At 40.3% G+C, this 19925-nt stretch overlaps 2 protein-coding genes across 2 annotated transcripts; both read right to left on the bottom strand.

Moving 5' to 3' along the window:
• Positions 1–297: 297 nt before the first annotated feature.
• On the bottom strand, positions 298–9281 carry lta4h (leukotriene A4 hydrolase). The gene is made up of 19 exons (XM_026326807.2): positions 9071–9281; positions 7730–7860; positions 7524–7644; positions 6741–6809; positions 6552–6656; positions 4962–5014; positions 4803–4875; positions 4223–4363; positions 4058–4081; positions 3844–3914; positions 3411–3522; positions 2483–2627; positions 2296–2399; positions 2036–2106; positions 1712–1766; positions 1534–1629; positions 1372–1454; positions 1184–1288; positions 298–998 (listed from the first exon to the last, which is right to left on the bottom strand). The coding sequence occupies exons 1-19, from the start codon at positions 9218–9220 to the stop codon at positions 860–862; spliced, it is 1848 nt and encodes a 615-aa protein (XP_026182592.1). The 5' UTR covers positions 9221–9281; the 3' UTR covers positions 298–859.
• Positions 9282–11392: 2111 nt separating this feature from the next.
• On the bottom strand, positions 11393–19644 carry LOC113141845 (ADP-ribosylation factor 4). Its single transcript, XM_026326444.1, has 6 exons — positions 19402–19644; positions 18947–19027; positions 14188–14297; positions 13668–13739; positions 12116–12241; positions 11393–11904 (listed from the first exon to the last, which is right to left on the bottom strand). The coding sequence occupies exons 1-6, from the start codon at positions 19466–19468 to the stop codon at positions 11818–11820; spliced, it is 543 nt and encodes a 180-aa protein (XP_026182229.1). The 5' UTR covers positions 19469–19644; the 3' UTR covers positions 11393–11817.
• Positions 19645–19925: the final 281 nt, after the last annotated feature.

Below are 19925 nucleotides of genomic sequence, written 5' to 3'. Positions count from 1 at the left end.
CCCGGTTACACTAGCCTGTCCCGCCTTTAGCTTGAGTAGCTTCACAGACACGATGCTAACGCTTACAAAAATGTCCAACAACACGGAAACGTCAACAAACACGACTCTAACTCTTTAAATAATGTCCAACACAGCAGCTTCTCCGCGAACAGCAAACTCCTCTTCCAACCAGCAAAATGTCTCTGCGGTTTTTGTGACATAGAGCTCCATGTCCTGATTATAGGATTAGGGGGTTACTCATACATGCTTTAACTCATACAAGAGTTTACGAAGACAAAAAATATGCAAGGAGTTCAGTGAACATTCATCTTTTGCAGCTTTATTTATGCTTTGGGAGGCATTTGATCACTGGCCATTACAGTTATTTTAGGGGGGGGGGATTACTGTTTATTCTTTGGGGTGTCACATCTCTCCATCCTCATTGGAAATTAGGTGCCCAAATCTTAAACACTTAGCTGTTGAAATCTACAGCGTTAACACCTGATGTATTAAACTACAGATGATCTTCACTGGAAATTTGCTACTTTATTATAAATGTTTATAGGTTCTCAGCTTTTATTACAATGGCTGTAAGTAATGCCTAAATATAGACATTTTAAAATATATTCTCTTATCTTGCACCTTCTCTAATAACATCTTTGGAAAATGTCAAATAATACACAAGATAGGAGCTCAACAATTTTATTTCTTGATCAAAAATTTTCTCTTCTCTACAGCCATAAAAATTGCTAATGAAATTAAAAATCTTATTACTGATGCAGACAGAAGCGCTGACAGATGAGCAGTGAAGAAACAAGACGTTTGCTTGCTCGTTGTCACTGTGTGTATTAACACTTGTTTTACAGACTGCTTTCTGTGCTTATAGACTGGTGGTGTTGCTGGCGCCCACTTTCAGGTCTTTGGCAACCAGTCCAGAGGTAACCGGGTGCATTGCTGCTTGGGAAGCCAGAAACACTCGAACCGCTTCATCACGATACTTTTCAAAGTTATACACCTCCCTGAAAATAAGAGACACTGGTTCATAACAAGTGCATCCAAAGCAGAATCACTTACTTCTAAGAGCCCCACTCACAATCTGATTTGAATTAAGAAAAAAACTTTACTAACAAAAAAATATGTAGTTTTGACAGTACATTCAAAATTTGTTGTGAGCTGTTGGTAAATTGGAGAATAAATACTGTACCTGAACAGAGGTCTTGTGAATTTCATCCTGCCCTGTTCTGTTGCCATCTTCAGTGCTGTGGGAACTGCTTCCTCCCACCTCGACCGAACACATAACCTTAGCCACCTGTAAGGGAGAACAGCCAATCAGGACCAGGAAGACTTTAAAATGAATAGTAATCCACCAAGAACATACTGAATGTCTCTCACCTGAAGCGAATCTCTGAGTTCATGTAGGCATTGAGATCATAAACCTCCTGCATCTTCTTTACATGAGACAAAGGGAGAGGATCCTGAGGAACCGAACCAAACCAAAGTGTCAGAAAACAGGACTTCCAGTCAAAGCAACTCTAGTGAGCCGATGTATTTTACCTCATGCAGCAGGAGGGAAAGAAACTCAGTGAGCTGTTGGGACGACAGCACCTTCACATCAGACTTCTTGAAGCTGCTTAGATCCTGATCTTTAGCCTGAAGGGGGGCAAAAGAGGGAGGTTTCATAACTGTACACGAGGACTATTAAAACAGGTCCATGTGAGGTCCAGGTTTTTACCTTGATCCACTTCTGGCTGAGAGCGATGCAAGCATCAGCTAGTGTGGTGTCATACCTGAAAATGATGAAAACCACATCAGAACAAAGAAAAACTCCTTAGGCAATCAGGAATGCATCTATGTATGTAACTATATGTGAATGAATGCAAGCAAACCTGTAGCTCAGTATGTATTCAATAATGTAGAACTGAATGAATTTAACTTTGTTTATATCAATGATTTATTGTAGGAAATAAAGTATGTACTGTATGTTGGTATTAATGTGTGTAAATGATTCATGTATGTAGGACTCAAACCTGACAGAGGTCTGACAGAATCCACTTACTGAGGTTTAACAGGAGGCATGCCTGGAGTGAACATCCAGGCGTTCCAGTCCACCTTCTTCAGTATGTTCACCTGTGAAACCACACGTTCTACACTTATTTTAGTCCCTGTACACCACATTTTAGTTCTCAAATGCCTAGGAAAAAAATGGTACTACCTAAACATCCCATGCTATTATGCAGAACTAACACTGATAATGACCTGAACCCCAATGTACTATCTGGGGTGGCTCAACAAAGGCACCATCCAGGTGTTTCTGACCTTGTCTTTGAAATAGGTAAACAGATAGTTCTTCCACTCTTCCGTAGTGACACTGCTGTACGCAAACATCTGGATGTAGGACTTCACAAAGCCCATAAACACCTCTGAAGGACACAGAGAGCAGCCTGTTACTAAATACTTAATATACTTTGACGATGAGGTGCTGTATGATATAAATAGGTGTTACCTGGGCCTCCCATTAGCTCCTCCAGGTGATACAGCAGAGCAAACCCTTTCTCGTAGGGAACAGATGAGAAGGCATCATCAGGGTCAACGTCCTGCAGACTGGGGACTAGGTTAGTCAGAGGGTTGTTGGCTCCAAAAGTGTTCACCTGGGATGGGACACCAGTGGGTAAGAAGAAACCAAGAAGAGTTAATAGTCTGAAGATTCGTAGTCATCCAGGTGACGTTATCTAGAGGTTGAGTCATGGGGACCGGACTTCTAGTTTTTAGGTCAAAATGTTTCACTACTCCTCCAAGTAGCTTGATCAGTCTGAGGGAAAACTGGCCAGGTGTCAAGTGAAACCAACTCAGGAGTGTGGGTCTAACGACTCTCACCCCATTTACATAGCTCACTTAATAGTGGGGGCAGTCGTGGCCTAATGGCTAGGGAGTCGGACTTGTAACCTGAAAATTGTCTCAGGTCCGGCAGGAATTGTCGGTGGCACAGAGTGAATAGCCAGTGTAGCCAATAGCCAATACCACGACTGAGGTGAAACCCTTGAGCAAGGCAACACCGCAGCATCGGCTGCCCACTGCCCTGGGTGTGTTTGCACGGTGTGAGTGTGTGTTCGCACGGTGTGAGTGTGTGTTCACTACTGTGTGTGTGCACTTGGGTGGGTTAAATGCAGAGCACAAATTCCAAGTATGGATCACCATACTTGGCCATGTAGAGTCATTTTCACTTTCACTAATGAGCCTATTTAGGCTAGGGGTGGAATGACACCAACCTGAAGGAGATTTCATACCAGCTTTTCCTCAGACTGATGAAGCTACTTGGATGAGTAGTGAAACGTTACTATAGTGTTTGTGTACAACAACTGAGGTTCAAGGAGATAATGTTGAAAAAAGGAAAAAATAATCCAAAAACAGAGATTGCACATCAAGTTTCTCACAGAGTCCTGCAGGTCCTTCCAACCCCCTATGGCATCAAACTGCCTGAACTGTTCACTCTTCATACATCTGCCAATCATCCTCTCCAGGTACACCGTGTGACCTTCATTCAACCTGAGGATACAAGGTAAAACAGCAGCAGTCACAGCCTGAACAGAGGGTTTCACACTGACTCAGGCTCATCTGAATTTGTCTGTTTTTGACCATCGAAAAGTCTTTCTTTCAGAGTAACTGTGAAATAAAATCAATCATCTCACTTCTCACTCCCACCAATCATAACGTAACCACAATACTTATGTTGTTAAATATGACAAACATTCTGGTTTGTAAAAACAGAAACTCAAACAAGACTCAAATGATTCTAAAATGTTCAAGTTAAATTCTAGTGGGGGAGATGTTTTGTGGACTAACATAAATAGACCTCAGAGTGTTTACCAGAAGTGTTCCCAGGTCTTGTTGGTCACCAGATTACCAGTCCAGCTATGAGAGATCTCATGAGCTATGACCTGAAAGGATGAACAACATGTCACCATATCTCATTTTCACACCTGCTGTTCTGGCAGCATGTGAGGGCCAGACACTTTATGTTGGTTTTCCTTTTCATTGTCACCAGCTGTAGGCAACAGGAATGCCAATATGTTTTACTTACATCAGACAGAGATTTATCGCCTGCCTGCAAAGGTACAAATACACAGTTAACAGCTGATTAACACTTGTGACTATGCTTATAATCTCATATTTATTACAATTTTACTTTAGATTTTAGTTTGTGTAGTTAAAGATCAGAGAGAGGTTTTGTATAATGTCTATGTACCAGTAAGGTGGGTGTAGCAAAGGTCAGACAAGGGTTTTCCATGCCTCCATAGGGGAAAGATGGTGGTAGAACCAGGATATCGTACTGACCCCAAACATACGGTCCAACTAGATCTTCAGCTGTCTTCAGCATGGTCTCAGTCTGATGGACATAAACACATGTACCGTCAATAACCCGTTGCGTGTTTCTACACATAGCATGCAGGATTTGTATGCTTATATTAAAATAAAAGTCCTAAATGTTTTCTCCGCTGGTTATATTTGTTTTTCTGTTCATTATTAAAGGAAGCTTTCAGTTTAGCAGCTTAAAGAACACTGAAATATCTGTGGGCAGAGACTTTACTGCAGAAGTGTTTCCACATATCATACCATTAAAGTAAGTATCAAGCCTTCATGCATGGACAGAATGTTTACTTGTATGTTTCCATGTATTTGTTTTCTGTTTTTCTTGTAATATGGAGTCAGTTATTATGACTAATGTATTCCAGCTCAATGGTAAAGAAATAATTGACATCTTTAAAACTTTATCTTCCAAAGAAAACCAGCACGTTCAAATGTTTACAACTTTTACTGTGAATCACCTCAGAGAATTCAAACGCTGCTTTATCCACAAACTCCTTCTCAGACCAGACTCTGGATCTTGGACCAATCTCCCTGTCAACCAATCACAACACAGACAGTGTTTACCTGCTGCAGGTAATAACAATGGTAATACAGTAAACAGATGGAAGAAAGAGTACCTGCTTTCCAGGGCTCCAACCACGATTGCTATCAGGTAAGAAGGCATGGGCACCTGAAGACAAATTTCAAGTCAAACAAAAAAACCCAGAAACTAATTTTATAGGTGCTGACCTGTTTGACCTCACAGGTCTGTTTATTGATGAGATGAATGATAATGGCCTTGTGATGGACTGCCTTTCACCCAAAGAAAGCTGGGATAGGCTCCAGCAGATCCCTGTGACACTGGTTAGGAATAAGCAGGTATAGATGATGGATGGATGGATGATAATCACACATCCATTAGCAGGTTTGCATGTGTAGTTGCTGAACTTCATGGGATGTGAGGACCTTACTGATTGTTGGCTAAATGAATTAGTGTTGTTTCAATTCTTGTATTTAAAGTTCCTGTAAATCAATTGCACATATTTTATATGAGATGCCAGTGTTTGTTTATATGCCTTTTCTAAATTATTTCCAAATTAGACAGTTTTTGGTCAGTCATTTATTTTACATCATTTCATTTACTTGGGATGCCGTTGCATGACACTTCTGACCAGGGGTATTTTTAGCAACTGAAATTATTAGGAGCGGAGTGATGATTTCACTGGGCTTATGTTTTCTTTGGTGGGAAATAGGCAGCATTTGTTTGGGGACGTTTCACCTACTTATATAATAAATATATTTTACAGAGGTTAATGTGCTAGTTTTGTCATTTATCTTCATTTTTCTTTGAAACATCCAAAAAGGTCAGACTGGATGCTCCCACCGGAATGTTTCATGATTTTATGACCATTCGTGAATTTGCACCTTCCTCCCATTTCCTCTTTCATGTACATGTAAATTACTCCACCTCTCTCTGACGCTATAGTTAGTTCCGCTTTGCTACAAGATCAGGCTATGGGCTTAGAGTTGACCTAGTCAACTAAGTGTTAAACTTTGATAGGATCATATGTGCGTAGATGAGCTCAAGACGTTCATGAAACGCCACCACTGTCTCTAATATGTTAAAACTGTCATGAATATTCAATTTACTGTGATATCAGATGGCAAATATTCACATTAGAGAAGTAATAGTCTTCCAGTTTTGTTTTAAAAAAGTGCTTTAAATTACGGTCAAGGATGAGTTCTCTGTTGAAAAGCTGATTATTTGACAACAGTTTCAGTTTTATGATGAGTTTGTCAGGGAGTTAGAAGAAAAGGACAGACTTCAACAACCCTCTGGGTTCTTTTGTCTGGTAACTCTGTAATGTAAAGAAAACTTCCAAAGTCAAATTTTCTTTAAATTTCTCAGTGTTACTAACATTTTATTTATACAGGTTCTGTATTTTTTAATAATTTCCTAGAAACAATTTTTTGTGGTAAAAACTGATGTTAGTAGTTTTCAGTGTGAGTCTGTAAATAAACAATGTTGTTATTGACCAGTATGTAGGGGAAAAAAAAACAGTTTGTTCTATATGCTTCTATAAATTGAGAACACTGGACTTGTTTTGCAAGTGCCATTGTGTTCTGATCATGTTTGTGACTACTACCTGAAACAGTTTGTTGGGCCACTGAGAGCTGATTGGTCACATGACGTCAGGTAAATGAACAGTGGACATGATGGCACCTACCGGCTGTCTGAATCTGTAAATGGTGCGGTTGCTGTCCTGGGGATCGTCCTCCTGTCCATCTCTCATTGCACTCATCACTGCTACTAGATCCTTGGGTACAGACACCTGAAAAAGGAGGAGGAGACAGTTACAACAGAAGAGAAGATCTGACCGTAAACGCACAATTAAACAGATACATCAATGTTCTACCTGAGCATAGTAAGTGTGTTTGACAGACGGACTGTCCTGACAGGGGACCATGCTCCTGCAGTGATGAGCCTATAAGACAAAACACAGGAAAAACAAAACATTAAAAAGGAAACTGAAGCACCAACTATTTTCATCAAGTGTCCAGACAAGAACTTTCACTTCAGCCAAAAGGTGAATGTTAACAGCAGGTACAAGTACATAATTAGGCAGGTAAAGTCACCCAATACGCCAGTGCACAAATGACATTTGAAATCTTCAGAAGAACTCCACTTTATTTGTGTGTGGATGTCCTGTGGTGATAATATCATTAGGAAGAAACCATATCACAAAAATATGAACAAGAGGAAGAAATGACAAACTACGATTCTTCAAAACCTCAGAGATTCACTAACGAGTGATGCAACTGGCACCCTAATTGGTGAAACATTGAAATACCGTGGACGGTTACTGATGGTGAAATGTCAAAACCACTTCTTAAAGCTGCTCAGTGTTACATAATAATTCATCAGGCAAGACAATGATCTAAAGAACAAAGATGTTTTTAGTTGTGTACCAACTTATTGCAATGTGTCAGGGAAATAACGTTGAGGGTTTCTGAGGGTGAAATATGTCAAAACCACTTCTTGAAACTACTCAGTGTTACATAAGAATTTATGAGTCAAGACAATCTACTGAGAAGTTTCAGGTCTCATGTACCAACTTATCTTTTGCATCAAAACTCATCAGGTGAACTCTGATAATTATCAATAAGCTGCCATTGAACTGGTATGAGTAGGTATGCACCTGACACTGGCTGAACAGGTATGGCTGCTTCTTTCCAGCAGTTTGTTCAGGTGTAAGCCATTGCAGAGCTGACGCAGACGTAGACGTCTCATAGGTCACCTCCACGATCACATGCTGTCCTCTGATAGGTCCGGAAGACAAAGATAGTATTTAGATTAGATTTAAAAAGGCTTGATGCAAGGGAAGAAGAAGGCAGGAGAGGTCACCTAGAAATCTCAAAGGGCAGTGTGATGTCAAGTGGCGTGCCCTTGAAGCTGTGTTTGGGGCCCAGACTGAAGCGAGCTGGCTGTCCATTTGCCAACGCTGAGATGATTTTCAGGTCTTTGGTGTCCAAAGTCTGTAGTAGATAAAACCAAACATTTATTAACGAGATCCTGAGATTGTTAGACCTGCTAAGTCCATACCCAGAAACTGAGGCAAAGCTGCTGATTCACCTGCCGTGCTCGGACTTGCTGTCCATGGTAAATGGTCTTACACTTATATAGTGCTTTTCTACTCTCAAGTGTACTCAAAGCACTTTTACACCATTTGTCCATTCACACACACAGTCCACTGGGGTTTCTTGGGGGTCTGTGCCTTGCCCTAGGATACTTCAACATGTGGACCAATGAAGCCAGGGATCAAATCACCAACCATCTGGTTCATGGTCAACCTGCTCTACCTGTGCCACATGCACCTGTACAAGCACTTGGGTGTCACACACTGAACTCAGGTGAAAACACGTGTTCTGCAGGATCAGCCTTCAAGTCAAAGTACAGGACAGCACAGCACCAATAAACTCAGCTTTAGTCATTATGTCACACCAAACTCCATTTGAAACATGACAATTTAATGTTTAATATATATTTGTACATATATGTATATATCTAAGTGTATGTGTACAGTGCCTGTCTATGTTTTTACTGTATTTATCACTTTATTGTTGTGGCTGGTGGAATGTCTAGCACCATTCACAAATACATTTAGCCCAACTCCATTCAAAAACTTAAAGTTCCTGCATTTTAGCAATATTTACAGAACTCAAACAACCCTAATTAAAGTTTAAAATGCAGTTTTGTTCTGATGAAATATGAAGTTGACTAAGCAGCGCGATGGTGGCATCTAAAACTGAAACAAATTGTCAAATTTGTTAGTTTTAACTCCAGCACTTCCTGCCAAAAGTCCCTTCACAGATAAAGCGAAGTTAAAAGTTTACTTCCTAAATAACGTTTAGAAACGAACGGTTAAGACGAATTATTCATAACATACAAAACCGTGTTCTATCATTTGTAAGAAGCGTTAAACACATTTGAGATTTCGAAGTGGTGCTGCACAAAGTCCGTCCCGCAATCAACGAGACCACACTTACAGAACAGACCCAGTTTCCAGCACAGACCATACGGAATAAAAAATATTCTCAATTTTCAGGTGGAGCTCATCTTCATTTGAGAAACCGCGTTTGATCAAACGTGCCAGTTTTCTACGCAATAAACGCGCCCGTTAGCTCCGACGCTAACATGAAGCGTACCGAGGCAAACCACCGGGTGTATCGGAACACGTTACAGTACCAGAGCAGAGAACCGGTCCTCCAGCGCCTCCACGGTCAGCTCCACCTTGCCCCTGATGATGTGTCTGTCGAAATCCAGGTGGAAGGACAGGTTCAGGTGTTTGGTGACGCACCTGGTGAAAGAGGAGAAGGAGCACGGGTCTGAAGACATGACGCTGCGTCAGGTAAAAACGGAGAACGCGAACTGACTGAGCCACCGCCGGTGTCACATACGGAACAAGACCTACACACATCCGTTACAGTCCTTTTCAGAATAAAATGCTCACTGTTGCAGACACAGCCGAACACTGCTTTTATTTTGACACTTGGCAGGTAATCCGAGTTCTAATGAGAAGTTTCATCGAGCGAACTCGTGAATAAGGGATTTAAATAGACTACAGTTTGTTTTATAAGCTCAAGGGGTTTCGTGTTTCATATTGTTGAACATTGAAGAATCACCAACGTATTTTCTCTGGTATTTCTGCAGCTTCGATTTACTTGCAGATATTTCTGTTCTCTACTTGTTTATACTTCTACTCCACCGTACTTATCCAACAGCTGCACTTTGTACAGTGTGCAACCCTGTTTTGATTTCCAATCTCTCATCAAAAACCTATGCACTAACGTCATTGTTAAACAGATAATTATCTTGAATAAACTTCACATTTGAAATTACTGAGTTTAAGACATATACACATGATGTCCATAAATAAAACTGACATTTTCAGCATTTGTTATTGAGTTAACAAAAGCGCAAAGCATTTTAATACAGGTGGTGAGATACACAGTATCGTGGCTGAAACAAAAGTTTGAATGACTGCAGTCAGAGCCGCAGCTCAGCAGTCAAACCAGCCCCAGTCCAGTACAGCTGAAAATCTGCACCAGTTTTACCAAATGCCTCTATCGGATGCCCACACATAACTTTTTATCACCTGCCCGTGTCCTCAGTCCGCCTGTGCACAAATCGGATTAAAAATATAAAATGCTGGAGTCACTTGCGCAGCAAAAAAGTGGGCGTAAATTGTAAGCTACCAATAACCACCTGGAACAACAGAGCACGCCCCCCGCACAGGTGAATTCATCCATTTGATACCTGTTCGCAGGTAGTCTCTTCTCTGTAAAACAGTTTGAAGTAGACGATGTGTGAAGTTAGCTCATATCCTTCTGTCAACTGGGTTGGACTTGTACAATAATTACCGTTACCACTTTGTCATCATTTCTCACTTGAGCTTCGATCCCCCGTTGCTGTGCGCTCCTTAGATTTCTTGGAGAAAAGGGAAACTTTGCACATTTGGCCGCATCTTCCTTCCTTCCTTTCTTTTGGTTTCTAATTCTTGTCTTTCAGCCCCTCCTGGCCTCTTCCTACCATTTATCCCGAAAGCTTGTGCTCACGCACAAACCTGTCCAACTGTAACATGCACCTTGCTCACCGCCAGCTGACATTGGCTCCAGTCCCCGCAAGCCTCTACAGCCAGGGTGCCCTACTCTGGTCCTTCAGGGAAACTACCCCGCTGGTGTTGAGACTAACTTTTCCCTGCCCACTGCAGAGTACCTGGATCAGGTGTGTTGAGCTAATCAGAAGCTGGAAGATACCAATTCACTTTGTCTCCACCCTCAGCTGACATGGTATCTTTCAATTGGCTGAAAACACCTGATCCAGGTAACCAGCAGCGAGGTGGCGCTGTTGTAGAAGAAATGTCTTTGTTTTCATATGAAAGACGATTTTTTTTTGTCACATTACAGGAAATTCTCTCTCTCTGTCTGTCTGTCACCGCTCCAAGTATGCTAAAGCTACAGCTATTACACCCAGGATACGTTTATTACAGCTGTTGTGTTTGGTGTATATGTTTGTTACCAGGGAAGAGGCAATAAAAAACGCATGTATATTCGCATTAGTAGCGTGTTACCAGCTACCACGAGCTATAACAATCCAATCAGCCTCCGTACTACGCTTAGGAGACCACTGAGAGGGGAAGTGCGGTAACACTGAGTTGGAGTTACCTTGTCCGGTCGAGGCAGATGGCCGCCCAAACTGAGCCCGGTTCTGCTGGAGGTTTTTTCTTCCATTAAAGGGAGTTTTTCCTCTCCACTGTCGCCAAGTGCTGCACATAAGGGATTTGTTGGGCTTTTAGTTTTAGTTTTCGTAAAGTGCCTTGAGATGATTTGTATTGTCATTTGGTGCTATACAAATAAAATTGAATTGAATTGTCAGTTTAACACCTGCACCTTGGACAATTGGCTGCAGAAGCACCTGGAGCTAAAATCTGCTGGACAAATATTAATGATCTTAACCATTATAATAATAAAAAATAAAGGAACTAAAAAATTTCAAACAAAAAAAACAAAAAAAAAAAACAAAAAAGCCTTTATTGCATCATTGTCTCACCTTCACAATAACAAGGAATGACTAGGCCTTCAGGGTTGGCTTTGTGAAATGACCAGGTAACGGTCACATGTCCTGTGTCCCACCCTCTGCCCACAGGTGACTGTCACCTGTCTCAAACCCCAGCCCTCCCATTTTACTTTCTCATATGATTCAGTTAAAACATGCGGATTAAAAGAAAAAAAAAAATCTAACATCTGCAGGAAGTACAAAAGAAGAGGATGATGGGAAATCAAGATGAGTTCAGAGTCCATGACATCACTTCCTCCTACAGACACGTATAACTTAAAATAAAAACAGTCCTGTGAAACGCTCATCCTCAGTTTGTACACGGTGATGTCAGTCGATGACATCAGTCTGCTCCTTCCTATTATCTGTCAGGTGGCCTAGCGTTTTGACAGCTCATTGGACAGCCAGTCCAGACCCTCGTACAGGCCCGTACCCTGAGTGGCACAGGTGGCCTGAACGTGCCACTGAGAAGATAACAAAACTTACAATTAGAAACATGATAAGGTGATTTTAGTGCAGACAGTTATAATAAGAATTCAAAATTTAAAAAATTTAGGTTAAATAACCAATCTAATAATCTGAGATCAAACCAAACAAAAATTCACTAAACTAGGTTTGAAGAACAAGACCCACATTATCTCTCTAAATGCACATATTCTTATTATTGATGCTTACGGTTCTGCTGCGGAGGCTGTGCAGACCCAGTTTGTCTGTGAGTTCACTGACTCCCATAGCGTTAGGAAGATCCTGCTTGTTAGCAAACACCAGAAGCACCGCTTCCTTCAGTTCATCCTCCTGAATCTACAGTGGGACAAAGTCATGTGACTGATGACATCACTAACTGACATCAGTATAATTGTCTCAGTACCAATTCCTCTTGATATTAGTTTTAGTTAGTGAAGTTTTTTTTTTTTTTTTTTTAAATAAAGAAAAATATGAAAATAAAACAACATTAACAGTAAGCAGGCAATAACTCAGCTTGTCAGCTGTTACACACTGCAAATATGTTTTTCATTTTTAAGCAACTGTTTTGGTCATCAAACATCAAAATTTGGTGCTTTTCTTTGTTATATCTCAAACAATATTTTGGGGCAAATCAAGACATTTGAAGATGTCATGCTGGACTATAGAAACGACAGTGTGCACCTTTCATTATTTTGACATTTTACTGGCAAAAACTGATCAACAAAAATTCTAAGTTAAATGATACAAAACACTGCTTCATTAACAATGTGCAGATACATAATAGATGGCAAAAATATCAAAGAATATAACAATGACTAAAATACAAGAATAAACAAATTTAACACAATAGGTATTTTAAAATAATTGATTAAATAAAAATAACTTTCACCCCGCCCCTTTTTATGCAGACGGCCGAACAACACATACCCAAATTAAACTAGCTGTTGTCTTTACGTTTTAAGGCTGCAAAATATGAAATATGACTCCCCTGCCCCTCTAGCTTCGTCCGCTGCTTGCCCACTGTTGTCAAGGGAACTTACTTTAGCGGGGAGGGGCTGTTTAAATCCCCCTTACCCTTTGCCGGCTATACAGTGATACGTTGTTGGAAAGGACTTTTCATTGGCTACAAGATACGTCAGTCATCATTGACAAACAATGTGACTGGCTGATTCTACTTCCATTAGCAGTTGGTCTATCCCCCTGACTGGGATTTGCTCTCAGTGTTGATTCCTATTGGTTTTGTGCTTAGTTACGCCGTAAAAAGGAACAAGCACGTTTGATTGAGGGCTCATGTGATTCACAGAAGCTTGCCATGTCAATCTTTATTGAATAAACGGCAAAATCAACGATAAAACGAACCGGATTAAAACGTTTCATGAGGAGGACGATGGTTTTATGGATTTACTCAGGGATAATACATCTTTTGGACTAAAACATGGATGCACTATGTTCCCTGGATTCTAACTAAAAAGACGACATGCAATACTTGACGTTTTGGTACATGTACAAAGTAACACGACAGAAAAGGTAAGAACTAGCGTTTTTCCAATATTTGTACTGTTGTTAAACATTAAGAAGCTAGTCACTGTGATAATTAAATCCTAAATTTCTTCATACCATTTGATTCATGAAACTTTATGCTTTAATTTGATATATAGTTTGTCAGACTTTAGTCAAATTTGTCCGACGATCTTTTGTAATAAATCTGGAAATACAAATTTTATCCCAGGCCTGGGACCAGGGTAACTTTAATGTTGCTTACCATCTTGGAAAGTTCCTCAGCAGACTCTGCTACTCGCTCTCTGTCATTACTGTCGACTACAAAGATCAGCCCCTACAGAGCAAACACAGAGTGGGTCAGTACCAGATGTCACACTGTCAGTTCAGTATTACTATTATTTAAGCTCATCCTTCATGTGACACAGTCCTCCAGTAAAACGATACAAACCATTTATCAAACAGCTCTTGGAAACAGAGAGCGAACGAGTGATGTCTTCATGAAGCATGAATATAATATTTGGCATTGAAAACAAATATTTGAATTAAAAAAGTAAACACTGGCATTGAAATGTATCGGTACAGACTTCTTTAAATTTACACGTTTTTTTAGTTAATGTCACTGGTTTTCAGTTTGTGTAAAATAACAGAACACAGTGTAACTCAACTGTAAAACTACAGTAAAGAGTTCTGCTTCATAGTTACTTCAGAAGCGGTTTAAACAGTAACTGTATATTGCCATCAAACAGACTGATGAGTCTCTGGTCCTGCACTGACGTGAGTACCTGTGTGTTCTGGAAGTAGTGTCTCCACAAAGGTCTGATCTTGTCCTGACCACCAACATCCCAGACTGTGAAACAGATGTTCTTGTACTCCACCGTCTCCACGTTAAAGCCTGAAGTAGTGATAAATTCATCCAGTCAGTGTAAACAAGTGAACTTAACCTTCTGGGCACAACATATCAAAATTACAACTTCAATAACCCTCACGCTAACCCTAGCCCTCACCAAGAGAAGCATGTGAAGGAAAAACAGCTTACTATGTCTAGAGTAGAAGCAGAACACTACAGCAATGCAACTTAAAGATATATGGCTCTTATTAAAACTGTTCTTCTAACTGTGGTTCTATCTATACACCATTCCATTTTCATTAGACTTGATCAAACCTCAAACACTGAATAAAGAAGCATATATTGACATCTACTGCAACTCTTCTTGAACTGAAAGCAATAGTATACCAAATAAACTTAAAAAGCTATCATTATAAGCAGGCTGGGAATAACTTTAAATGCAGCATAGTGACAGGTAATGTTTTCCTTTTTTTTGAATATTACTAGTTTTACAGTGATAGAATAAAAACATAACAAATACCTTTTACTTCATTCTCAGAATATTTCCACTTTATTTAGAGTTTCTGGTCCAACACAGAGCTGATGGACAAATCAGACTAAGTTCCCCTATCTGCTATGTATCCTTACGATTTAGAAAATTAGTAACTCCTTGATTTATCTGGATTACCAGTATATTAAGGTGAAATAACTGCCCTAATAGTGTTCATGATGTGATGTATTCATGTCCAAGAATATTTTTACATGTTTATTAAAGTTCAGACTTCTCTTGTAGGGTTAGCTCTTAGAATTTCTAAGGATAACTATTCCATGGCAACTGGAGTCCTAAAAACTAGAAGTCCAGTTGCTATCAATCAACACTTCGATAAGGATAACCCACCCGAGCCACCACCTTTTCCAGCTCTTACCCTCTGGACGGCGCTTCAGAGCTCCAAACATCAAGACAGCCTGGCACAAAGGAAGCTTCTTCCCTCAGGCCACCCAACTCTTATACTCATAGCTCTCCACCATTCCCTCCTACCACCTGCACTATGCACTATGTCACTGGCACCTTTTGCTCTTTGCACACCACCTAGTTCCCCTTACATTCTGTCTTCAGGTTATCTGTGCATTTTTTTTTAGTTTTTTATAGCATTTGTTTCTGTAGCATTTATGTTTACTGTTTTGTAGCATTTGTATCTATGTCTGTTTGCACTGGAGTACCCCCCCTGTACCTAAACAAATTCCTTGTGTGTGTGTGTGTGCTCACACACTTGGCAATAAAGCTCATTCTGATTCTGATTATTATTCGTAGCAGGAGTATTGGTATTAGGGATGCACTGAATGTTAGCAGCCGAAATTATTCGGCCGAACGTAACAACAACAACAAAAAAATCACTTTCGGTGTTTGGTCGAACAAATGAAAAGACCGAATAATTTAACCGAACAATGACGCTTTTGATGACGCAGTCAAATAGCAGCCAGCACAGAGTGAGAGGCGTGCACTTTATAAATGCAGCAAAAATGTTGGCAGTGTGGAAGCATTTTAAAGTTTCTGAGAAAGACACAAAATTGGACATTTGCAGACACTGTTCTGCTAAATTATCTAGAGAGGGTTCAACTCCAAAAACGTACAGCACTACAAGTTTAATTTATCAATAAAAAAAAAAAAAAATCAAGACACCCCGAACAACATGCAGAGTACGAGAAAGACACAGCGACGGCAGCAGCGAAAAGTTCGTCCTCCCAGTCCCAGAAAAATTATCCGCTCCAACTGTGGCCAATTTTTTAGAAAAGACAAACAGGTTTGCCAAGGCTAAAGCCATTACCAAAAAGATAACTGATGATCAACCATTCTCGGTTGTAGACTTATGGACTATATTGAGGCCCGTTACACCATGCCTATTAGACTTTATTTCTCAAACATGTGCTTACCTGAGATGTATAACATAATTTCATCATAATCCATGTAAAGTGCATGCCGGAGTTAGTGACAACGCAAGAAATATGGCCAGGGCCTTGGAAGACAGCAATCTGAAAGGCGCATGGCCCACACATTTAACTAGCGGTCAACAACGGATTGTTGAGTCAACGCAGTATAGCAGATGTGATAGCAATAGGCAGGAAAACTGTTGGCCACTTTAAGCATTCTCCGCTTGCCTATGTGTCCCTACAATCTGTCCAAGAGCAGTTCGGGATGACACCAAAATGTTTCCAACAAGATGTGAGCACTCGGTGGAACAGTACATATTATATGTTGGAAAGCCTTTTTGCACAAAAGCGAGTCTTGGCTGCATACATAGCAGATCAAGATCTGCCTGCGACATTTATCGCATACCAGTGGGTGTTAATCGAGAACGTCCTCTCTCTTCTCGCCCCCTTTGAGCAGCTAACGAAAGAGAAAAGCTCATCTGATGCATCTGTGGCAGACGTTATCCCCTTACTTCTCCACCACTAAAGCGTCTTCTAAACAAAGAGGTTGAAACAGACCACGGAGTGACAACAACTAAAAGTGCGCTCTTTGAGGTTGTCAACACACAATTTAGTCAGCCAGACTCCGAACCGCATCGCGACTGTACTCGATCCACGATATAAAGGTCATTACTTGGATGTGGGGAAAAAGCAGCGCACACGAGTAATGATCCAGTCCGAATTGGATTTGGGGAAGCCGCTTGGTGATGGAGACGCTCAGGGAACGCACAGCGCAGATAGAAAAAGGGCCCGTACAACAGATGAGCTGCTGTCGCTGTCTGACATGTTTGATGAAATCCTCCAAGAGAATAGCGCAAATACAAGACAGAGGACAAGCTCAACTGCTCAATAGTCCGATGGTTATCTCTCAGAAGTCCCCATCCCCAGGAGCAATAACCCTCTCGAATATTGGAGGACCAATCAAGGGCGTTTTCCCGACCTGGCAAAGATGGCACTTGTGGAGATATGAAATGAATGAAAGATTTGATTTATATTTTGGTAACACTTCATAAATTTCCACTTGTTATCAAATAAATTAATTAACATGAACTAACAATGAAAAATACATCTAAGCATCAATTAATAGACAATGTTGAAATTAATAACTTTATTATTAATTAGTTAATGTTAATTTCAACATTTAGTCTACTAATACAGTACTAAAATCAAAAGTTGCATCTCAACATTAGTTAACCCTTTAACATTCAGATCAACCATTTGGTATAGCACATTCTTGTTGAGAAAATTTGTTGAACACAGGACCCACACAAACAAACTGTGGCGGCTAAAAAATAAAACTGACTGTTTGTTGTTTTTACTGATTGTTTTTTTATCTCCATAGGGCAGTAATAACAACTCCTTTCTTCTTAGTGGAGATGTTAAAGGATTTTAATGCACTTACACTAAAAAGAACTAACAATGAACAATTGTATTTTTTATTAACTTATATTAACAAAGACTAATAGTGTAACAAAGGTATTGCTCATTGTTAGTTAATGTTAATGCATTAACTTATATTTAAAAAATTGAACCTTATTGTAAAGTGTTTTTTAGTATGTACTCGGTGCGGGAAAATAGATCTACACCAGGTCTCAACCATTTAATTTTCTCTGAGCATTATTTTCAAACTGCCAACTGCTAGAAAATGGCAATATTTAACAACTCTGCTCCTAGGTCTTGTCTGTTCCATGCACAAGCACCGACAGCGAGAGACTGTTTAGTGCTGCATCTTATGTCACTGATGACAAGAGGAACCGACTTTCATGTGAGAAGGTAGAGAAGCCACTTTTCATTAAGAAGAACCTGCCAGTTTTCCTTAAGAAGTAGGCTAAGAAGGCTTATGTGTAGGATGATTGTTCATTTGTTGCGGGTTCATCCACTTTTTTGCACTCTTTTCAGTGCACTTTTTAGTTGTAGGAGTTCACTGTGTGTTATGTTACATTCTTTCAGCAGTTATAGGCCTAATACAGGCAATGCAAGAAGTGGGGCTCAAAGATGGCCAAATAAAAATAATATTTTACTTATTTTAAGTTATATTCTGTTTTGTTGGTATAATGTCTGCTGGACTGTAAAAAAATGTTTTGTGTGAAATAAACATTTTTAAATTGTAGTTTTGTAATTGATTTTTTTCTTCAAAAAAGCAAGACAAAATAGTGAAAAACACATTTTGACTAATTTATGCAATAGTGAAAAATTGACAAAATAATTGGGAAAAAACACAAAAAAACATGTTTGATGTTTGGCTTCGGCCAAGTGTTTCATTATTATTCAGCTTTGGCCAAGAATTTTCATTTCAGTGCATCCCTAATTGGTATTATTAGTATTAACCTGACAGATGAACTCTCATTGCTTGTTTTGATGTTCTTACCCGCTGGTCCAAATCTTCCACAATTTCAGGTGGGTTGAGATCTGTTGACTGTAAAGGCCACAGAATATGATCCAATCATGTCCATGTTCATCAAACCCTCCGGTGACCCTTTGTGGCCTGCCTGTCCATACATTCGTAAAGCTAACCCCTACTCTTCAACAACTGACCTCATGGTGGTGCCATAACTATTTAAGTCTTTAACCCTGACTTCAGAGCCCCACAGACCAAAAACAAAAGTTCCTTCTCAGCCCTTCTACGGCTGACCCTTCATCGTTAAGTGGGACCAGGAACCTTCTGTGTGATGTCTCCATTTTTACAGCTCACAAGTAAAGACGCTGAGTTTACACTGACTGTGTCCGTGTGCCGTACGATTATTTACCGATTGTCGGGATGGTTGTGACGATCTCTCCGAGCTTCAGTTTGTACAGGATTGTTGTTTTTCCAGCTGCGTCCAAACCCACTGAAACAGACCAAACACTTTTCTTTAAACAACATAATCTGCGTTTAAACCACAGATGAAACCTCCAGTCGCAACCTAAACAAAACACACGATATCGAACAATATAATAATAATGGACCTTTAAAAACAGCGAAATTGTTCAAATTTGACTTTAAACTGAAGCTGACATTTCAAACGTTAGCTTCTGACGGCTAGCTGTGTTAGCGCCCAACTTTAAACATTTTACGTTTAGGACGAAGCTTTAGTCCAAACAGTCCGGACTTTTTATCCGAGCCCAGGACACTATCGCTCCGTCTAAACCCAAACCGCAAAGTATACCGAGTGTTTTCAGACCGGTTCGCCTCGGAGCTAGTTAGCCTAGCCGCGGTGCTCACCCATCAGGATCCTCATCTGCTTCTTCCCGAAGAACTTGGAAAACAGGGACGAGATCGTCAGACCCATTTTGAATAAAATACCCCGGTTCGGTGGCGCGAGGATTAAAAACTTGACCGGGGAGGGGGGTGTCAGCCGGTAAGTCCGGGAGCAGCTGCTGGGGTCAGAGCCGAGGAACCGAGCCGGAGAGAAACCGAAGTGGGCGAAGCTCGTCCTCGGTGCCACGTACAGGCCAACGCGGAATAAATGACGTCACGGCATTGAAAAAACTTTATTAAAACTCCGCGAGACGTTGCGTTCGGGTTTGTCGGACTTCCGCACACTCAAAGCAACCAAACTTTACGTCAGATCAAATTATTGCTTTCAACCGACAGTTTTTCATTTGTCTGTTCCCGTTCAATAAAATCATAAAACCCAGTAAATAATTGGCATTTGTTTTTACATTTCATTTTTTTCCTCAGGATAATACTTCAACCTATTCATCAATAAAATCATATAAATAATGGTGCTTACACACGACACTCGA

Source organism: Mastacembelus armatus, chromosome 23 (genome assembly GCF_900324485.2).
Source record: "Mastacembelus armatus chromosome 23, fMasArm1.2, whole genome shotgun sequence".
NCBI classification, from domain to species: Eukaryota; Metazoa; Chordata; class Actinopteri; order Synbranchiformes; family Mastacembelidae; genus Mastacembelus; species Mastacembelus armatus.
This window is presented reverse-complemented; position numbering and strand designations above follow the sequence as displayed.